General features: G+C 37.7%; 1 protein-coding gene and 1 long non-coding RNA gene across 2 annotated transcripts; both read left to right on the plus strand.

The window, feature by feature from the left end:
• The first annotated feature begins 953 nt into the window (after positions 1-953).
• On the plus strand, positions 954-1,426 carry LOC121635360. The gene is made up of 3 exons (XR_006009438.1): positions 954-1,041; positions 1,178-1,255; positions 1,350-1,426. It is a non-coding gene; the product is annotated as an uncharacterized LOC121635360 (long non-coding RNA).
• Positions 1,427-1,442: 16 nt separating this feature from the next.
• LOC121635346 lies at positions 1,443-4,995 on the plus strand. Its single transcript, XM_041978472.1, has 13 exons — positions 1,443-1,466; positions 1,553-1,711; positions 1,791-2,064; positions 2,170-2,300; positions 2,397-2,516; positions 3,258-3,335; positions 3,430-3,510; positions 3,606-4,004; positions 4,097-4,147; positions 4,227-4,271; positions 4,356-4,420; positions 4,503-4,602; positions 4,887-4,995. Exons 2-8 carry the CDS (start codon positions 1,583-1,585, stop codon positions 3,813-3,815), a joined length of 1,023 nt encoding a protein of 340 aa, XP_041834406.1. The 5' UTR covers positions 1,443-1,466; positions 1,553-1,582; the 3' UTR covers positions 3,816-4,004; positions 4,097-4,147; positions 4,227-4,271; positions 4,356-4,420; positions 4,503-4,602; positions 4,887-4,995.
• Positions 4,996-8,273: the final 3,278 nt, after the last annotated feature.

An 8,273-nucleotide genomic window follows, 5' to 3' on the forward strand; every position in this document is an offset into this window, starting at 1 on the left:
TGCAAACAGGTTATGCACTTGTTATATTTTGGTCCTGAGATGTGAAGTTAAAAAAATGTAATATGTATGGAATTACCAACGGGTTTGTATGTTTCAAAGTTCCAACTAAACTTTATGTATATTTAGTTAGGGATGCAATGATTTAACAACGGTCTCATATAAAGTTAGCTAGTATGTGATGATTGCTTGAGTATAAGAAGTGAACAATAACTGGTTTCTTCATTCAAGGAGATACGTTTAAAAAAAAAAAAAAAAAGATAGACGGCCTTAATAAGTTCTTTCTTTTTTCTTTTAATAGACGGCCGGTTGTTTTATATAGGACCGAAGAAACAGTACATGCGCATGGTGGTCATGTCTGAGGAGGAGAAGCGGGCAGTGTTGGCTGAGTGCCACAACGCACCGGGTACCGGGAACCACCTTGGTGAAAGAGGCACCAGAGACCGGGTTGTGGCCGGGTACTATTGGAGTACCTTGACGGAGGATGTGGCTAACTGGGTAAAACATCAAACCAGGGTTCCCACAGTTCAGGGGATAAAAGGGGATTTCCATAAAACCTGTTTCAAACAGCGAAAATAAAGGATTATGATAAATTTGTGGGCAAAGTCAGAGAATATCTTACTTTGCTTTATTGACATACCTCATATCTTAGGTGAGATGTTGCCATCAGTGTCAACTGAATGACCCCATTAAGACCCAGGTTCCAGCCTTGCATCCTATAAAGGTAATTTTGTGACTTTCAGGAAGTTTGATTATTAATCCCAGAATTTTACAAGATTTTTAATTGTTTTTCTTATTGTCATATGTTAGGTCAATGAACCCTTTGAGGTTGTGGGGTTAGACCTTGTGGGTCCCTTGATGGAAACCCCCAGAGGTCACAAATATGTGATGACCATGACAGACCTATTCACTAAGTGGGTGGTGGCTGAGCCCCTAAAGGAAAAGAACGCCAGTGAGGTGGCATCAGCCCTGGTACAGAAAATGTACATGTATGGTATGGTCAGAAAAATTATCACTGACCAAGGCAGGGAGTTTGTGAATGAGGTATAGTGGCTTATTTACCGATGATAAATATAAGTATGCAATATACACTATACATTGCTGCATCATTAAGAAAATTTGAACATTGTTTTTATGTTTCTTTTAAATGGTTGTGTGTGTGTGTCTGACCTGTTTACAGCTAAATGACAGCATATTCCAGATGCTCAACATAAAGCACTCAGTGACCAGTGCATATCATCCCCAATCAAATGGCCAGGTAATTTTTGATCCCTTATTCAAAGTATACTAGATGGCTACTTTTACATTGCAGTAATGTTTGTTTGTTTTTTATCAAAATCTGTACCGTGAAGGACGAAAGAACCAATCAAAATGTAAAGCGAGCATTAAGAAAATATGTAAATGAAGCGCATGATGATTGGGACCTGCACCTGCCTGCAGTCGTGTATGGCATCAACACAGCTGTGCAGGTGAAGGCTCATATTTGTAGGTTTGATGTGTCATAACTACATTTTGTGAAACATGTTAAGATCAATATCTACTCAATTAATTACAGGCATCCACAAAGTATTCGCCATTCTTTTTGATGTTTCACCGGCATCCACGCCTCCCAGAGGTTTTGAACGCCTGCGAAAGGGGAGACCATTTTGAAGTGGGAAACCCAGAGGACACCATTGGTGCCAATGTGTCAAATGTGATTGAGCTAAATGAGAAGGTTAGTATTATTTCAAGAGGCACATAATACTAACTGTGGTTGGCATGGAAGTGATAAATGTAATTCTTTATATTTTTAGGTGCTGAACAATATTCGCCAAGCCCAAAACAGGCAAAAGAAGGGATATGAGGCCAGAAAGAAAAAAGTTAAACCCTTCAGAATCAAGGTAGGAGATAAGGTCCTTATCTCACAGGATCCAAGGAAGATGTCCCTGAAAGGCCTCTCTCCACGGCATGAGGGACCATATGTAGTGGTTGGGATGACCCCAAAAGGTGTTGCCACTGTCTTAAAAAGTGATGGAAGTAAAAAGAGGCAGAATGTGTCACGGCTAAGGCCGTACTACAGTCTGGAGAGTAAGTGTCTCCAAGCTTTACACAGTTCTCGTTTTAGTCATGGAAATTGCTGCAATCCCATCCCAATTCTAATCTGTGTAACTGACCTACATTTGTGACTCCCAGATCAGGAACCCTCCATTGCGACATTCCACCACGACCACCAGTACCACCCCACTGAAGAAGCAGATGGCCACCTCTACTCCTTCAGTGGACCAAAATGGAGAAAAACATTGGGTCCTCTTCAGCATGAATTGGCAAGTTTAATCCGATTTGATTTGGTTTTTAATCCACATGAGATTTGATTGCCAATTTGTTTGGTTTAGTTGTCACTGAATAAAGTTGTTTTTCAGCTGGAATACGTCCTGGACAAGGCCCGTCCAGCCAATGAGCTCATCATAAAAGATGGAACTGTGTGCCTGACCCGTGAAGAGTTTATGTCTCTTGGAAAAAATCAGTGGATGGACTCTCAAGTGAGTAATAAATGTTGTTGATTTACATAATATTTAAGCTACCATGGATATCTAACTTCATTTTTTACATTCTTAAGATTGGAAATGCCTGCCTGAAGATTATTTTCGAGGCTGCTCAGAGACATGTAATGTTCTTTTTTTTAATTACAAATAACTTAAAGGAATACTTCAGCCTCAGGATGACGTGCCTTTATTTTCTTGTCAGCCTAATGCTAATTAACACTCTGGAACACTTTTTTGATATCATGCAGCCAAAGATATGGGGAGGTTTTCGTTCTGCATAGACTTCTGCACACTGATGTTGAATGGCACCTGTTCGAAAAGGGACATAAAAACTTGGCAATATTTCTCCATACTCCATACTACTCGCGTATCCAGGAAGTACAACATGCTACGGTTTGGGCTCTAAAAATATATTAAATTATGTTATTTTCAGTCGATTATGGATGCTACCCACTCAGGACACTTGGTTTACTATGAACCAGCAGTATCGAGGAATATTGACAAGTTTTTATGGAACTTTTTCCCCGGGCACCGTACAACATCACTGTAAAGGAATGTATGCAGAACGAAAGCCTCCCTACATCTCCGGCTGCACGATTAATATAAAAAAAAAAATGTTCCAGAGTGTTAATCAGCATGAGGGTGGCTAGAAAATGAAGGCAAATCATCCTGAGGGTGAAGTATTCCTTTTAAGTCTTGGGTCATTTAATCTATAGAATGATACTTATCTCCTTACAGGGTAAAAATGTCCACATTGTGGACATGTTTGTGGTTCCAACATGGAAAGACACAGGAAATCCCCTGCTTGGCCTGCCGGTTAGTTTTGGGGTTTTCTTTCTTGATAAAGTTTGCAATTCGTGTACAACTACAAGAAATTAGAACTGAAATGCATTTATTCCAATAACATTAGGACAATGTGGCTTCATTGGATGCCGTCTTGTTTCCGTCATGGAGCAGACAGCAGGATCGGGCAGATCACTACATGCTATGTGTTGAGTACAGCCAATGGTTTCAGAGACATTGCATTTTGTCTGTTAATATTTAAGTGATGTAATTATTACAATGTTGTGTAAATGTTTGTTACAGGCGTTGCTACCATTGAAGAAGGAGATTTTATTTCTGGATTCCCTTCTTCCAGGTGGCTTCGGAGATGAAGCATACCAGGCTATATTTAGGTTGAAAACAGAAAAAATAGTTGGGCCTGTTCTTTGGACAGTCCAGGTTATGGCATGCTGTTCAAGCTGTTATTTATTCAGTTCATGGAGCCCCGTTCTGTGGCTTCCATCTTCAGGTTAGGCCCTGTTCTGTGGCTTCCATCTTCAGGTTAGGCACTGTTCTGTGGGATTATGTGGTAATTGACTTTTTTTTTCATAAACCTGTTATGTTATCCACTTGTTTGACTTTGTTTTTTATGTTTATATTAGACAAGTGGCAAACAGCATCAGCAATGGAGGTTGGAAAGAAAAGACTGGGAGTGATTTTGAGGTAAATGCTTCAATGCGACACGTAATGTTAATATTGAATCAAAATATAGATATGGTATGGTATGAATATCAGGAATATATTGTGTTTTACAGAACTTTCCTGTGCAAACAAACTCCAACCCCTGTGGCGTCTTCATGCTTATGGTAAATGAATGAAATTCAAATTGAATTGTGTAGAAAATGCATTTTTTAATTTCTTGCATCCACTACCTGTATTTTTCAGTCTGCCCTCAGCATTTGCACGGACACACCATTTGACTTTACAGAAGTAAGCTTTTTAATTCGCAGTAATGTCACTTTACTAAGTTACATGCTTACTTTTCTGTTTTGTAACAATACATGTACTTTGCAGAGTGACATGCCAGCCATCCGCAGGTGGTGGTGTGTTCAATTGATGGAGAGGTTCTGCATTGAAGGGTATGTTGCCCTCTAATCATGTTGGCATTTGTCCAGAATTAATGTTCTACAACTGTGTTAACATTTTGGGACTATTACTAAGGCATGGACATCGATTCGCTTTCTGGACGGAGGAGTCGAAGGCCTTGCTGGAGGGAAGGTTGACGCCAGTAGTTAGACTGCCTCGCAGTAGGACAACCCAGGTAATTGTGATGTGTATAGATACAGGGTGAGCATATTCTGTTTTGAAAAAAGAGGACATCTGATCCAGCCATGAAAAACTTTAGTGATACTCCTTTTATATTAGGATGCCTCATCCTTTTAAGTTGAAATAAGTTTCAGCAAAAATTGCTGCTCATCAGTCATGTGTAAGGTCATAGTATGCGGCACTATGCAAAGTGTACTAAATACTAATTAACACATTTAACATAATACTAATTAGGTTATTCATGCTGCTGTTAATCTTTTTTGTTATTGGTTCTTCAAGGAGCACCCCTTCATTAGGGACCTCAAACCAGCACTGCAGTGGCTTCGGGACAACCACAGCAGCCTCAAGGGGGATTTTCAAGAGCCAGCCTTTCTGCGCATGAGCCCAAGTCATCAGAATGCTGTGCGTGAGGGCTTGGAGGCCAGTGACAGTGAAGACAGGGACGAATTGAGGGATCACTTTTTGTTTATTTTTGAAGAGATGGAGGATATGGAAAAATTCTTCGAGGAGTGTGGGGACGAAAAAAAACTTAAAGTAAATGCGTTCTGTGCAAACGCTTACACAAATATGGATACATAATGAGGTCACAACCTCCACCCCCTCTCCTTAGAGGATAGACGCTTGCTTTTGTGCTACTGTGTAAATAGTTTTCTGTTAAGCTAGGTGTAAATTTCTTATTGTGAAATTCAATTCATTTGTCAACGTGTAGCATCAATAAAAATCTTTATTCAAACATCTGCACATTTTTGTAATACTGAAATGTTCATAGTTCTCCACAAATATCTATACACTATTGTAATTTTGAAATGCACTTCAATTTGCTGTATCCCTTAAATATTGAAAATCTTAATGTGCAGTACATAGTTTTCTGCATGTTATACAGGATCAGGATTTGTACTTAGCTGTTATTTTCTCACCATATTGACAAAATTTTATTATGTGTGAGTCAGTAGAAATATCCTTTGATTTATTTCACTGATGTTCTCCTCCAGTGTGACCTGTGTTGTTACCTTTGGAATGCCATTATGTTATTATTTGACAACAATATTTAAGGTCATCAGTCACTATAGTGTATTGTTTGATTAAATTCTACACTTATGTAAATCCTCTTCATTTCAAATAAATAGGGTTTTTGTGGGTTAATGTTCGAGCCCAAATGTTATAGCCCTTAATCTTAGAGGAACCTTAACATGAAACAGGGTGCGCACATCCATAAACAAATTCCTACATGTGCCAGACAATTACAGTGTGGGCACAGTAATAATAAATATATATATATATATATATATATATATATATATATATATATATATATATATATGTATATATATGTATAATATATATATATATATATATATATATATATATATATATATGTGTATATATATATATACACGTATATATATATATATATACGTATATATATATATATATATATATATATATATATATATGTACATATGTATATATATATATAGATTACGTGCACCTCACAGACACAATATGTGCAGTACAGCTCGGGCAGCGACAACAAAAGCGAAAAAAGTTGTTCACCATAAGCTAAAAAGCGTCTACCAAAAAGTTGTTCACCATAAGCTAAAAAGCGTCTACCACACAGATTTGACTAGACGGTGTTGCCGTATTTCAGCATCCAAGATGGCCGCCGCGATGCGCATGCGCAGTCGACAAAAATACGAATCTGGCAGAAATACAGATCTGGCAGCCACACATATCACTCCTGCTCATAGATCTTTACACTGGCTTCCTTTACAGCAAAGAATCCATCTTAAAACTTTACTGCTGGTATACAAGGCACTGAATGGCACTGGTCCAAAACATATATCTGATCTGCTGATGCCATGAGCCACAGAGACTATATGGGTAAAGTTTGCTTTTCATCCCAAAAGTTTAAACTTATCAAGGAGAATTGCATTTAGTTTATGCTCTTAATATTGGACTTGACCTATGCAAACAACCTGGAAAAGCAAAAGAAAACAGGAAAAATTAATGCAGGAAGCCTTGTTCACCACACAACAGCCTCCAACCTCCATAGCACAGACTTTTTCTTTGCCTTTTACAACTGCTAAAAAAAGCAGGCAATGAATTTTTTTTGATGGTTATTATATTTAAGTTATTAAATATAGTGTAGATTTTGTCTTCATATAACTAAAAACAGTAAATTCCTTTATTTTCACCCTTCCAATCATTTGTCAGTGTGTTAAAACTGTAATTGGTCCATCCGTGCTGGTGGATTGCTCTGTGCAGATAAAAATCTCTGATTCATAAAAAAGGAAAAAAAATATCTCTGTCAATCTGTACTCCACTAACAAGCTGCATGGCTTTAATTGCATGTCAATGCCCTGAGGGTCTTTTCTTTATTAATTGAAGACAAACTACAACAAACATCATTGATAATGTTAGTAAGCAGGGACATGCATACTGGTGTGTTTACTGGAAAGTTTGTGTTCATTTGATTTTACTTCTGTTTTTATTTGAGCACTGATTTATAAAATAGAACAAATCAGGGCATGTCAAAGAATGTATGTTGTACAAGTGACATTGTACCAATAGGTTTGTGAAGTGTGAATGTATGACCATGAAGGTGACTGAAGAAGATGACATCTAATAACAATAGAAAATGCATTCTATTGTTTTGTTTTTATACCATCTAAATGTAGCCTAAATTTTAAGGTCAGAAATATGTTTATACTAACATGAGTTATTGGGTTAGGCACATCACTAGTGGCTGTGGGCTAGGGACTGTGTCAATGAGAAGTACAAGCATGTTCCTTTATACATATTTCATGAGACCCATAGAGCTTCTGTATTAATGAGAAGCAGAGATCAGCAATTATTCACCACCAAACTGGAGCAAGTAAAGAGAGAGAAAGGCAAACTAGGGGCCTCTTCTTTCACATATATGCCTTCATACATAATAGCACTCAAGAGCATACAGTACTAGTCATACCATTACAACCATGTTAGTGTTGATTCATCAGTTTAAAAATGATAGCATATCAAACATTGGCATTTCAAACCTTTACAGAGGAAAAACAAAACTGGTTTATCGTCTGCTTCTGATAGGTTTACTAATCAATGAGGTTCTCATAAAGATCTTGTTGCAGACCAGAGAAACAATGAATAGTCGAGTGAAAAGGTTTTGCTCTCTACTGCTCACTGTCCCATATGATCACCTTAATTGTAAAATATTAGGAAGTTCAATGAAATCACTTGATGGATTTTTCGGGCATTAAGTCATGAAACCTGTTGTACCAGGATATATAGACCTTTAACAGCGCTCACTGATATGTCATTTCACTCATGGGGAGAGTTGCCACTATAAAAATTATGGTTCTACCCAAAATCAACTATTTGTTTTCTATGATTCCAGTTAAACCCCCCTCCACTGGTTTAAATTGCTAGAATCACACATCTCCCGATTTCTCTGGAAAAATAAACCTCCTCGGATCAGTTTAAAAGATAGGGGAGGATTACACCTGCCTAACTTTCAACATTACTTGCTAGCTAATAGGTTGCAATATGTCCTAAAATGGCTCAAACCTAGTCCACTAGATGACCTGTGTATAGACATAGAACAAACAAATTTGGAAATTTCTAATCTTCCTTTTTTCAGCTTAAGTATAAAAAAGCTAAAGTGCTTCAAAA

Source organism: Melanotaenia boesemani, chromosome 3 (genome assembly GCF_017639745.1).
Source record: "Melanotaenia boesemani isolate fMelBoe1 chromosome 3, fMelBoe1.pri, whole genome shotgun sequence".
Classification (NCBI taxonomy): domain Eukaryota; kingdom Metazoa; phylum Chordata; class Actinopteri; order Atheriniformes; family Melanotaeniidae; genus Melanotaenia; species Melanotaenia boesemani.

Bases quoted from the DNA above. Each gene is read 5' to 3' on its own strand.
- LOC121635346 (XM_041978472.1), top strand. From the start codon at position 1,583: ATGTTTCACCGGCATCCACGCCTCCCAGAGGTTTTGAACGCCTGCGAA. The intron at 1,712-1,790 runs GTTAGTATTATT...TTATATTTTTAG, and splicing joins TGATTGAGCTAAATGAGAAG to GTGCTGAACAATATTCGCCA. The intron at 2,517-3,257 runs GTGAGTAATAAA...ATCTCCTTACAG, and splicing joins ATCAGTGGATGGACTCTCAA to GGTAAAAATGTCCACATTGT.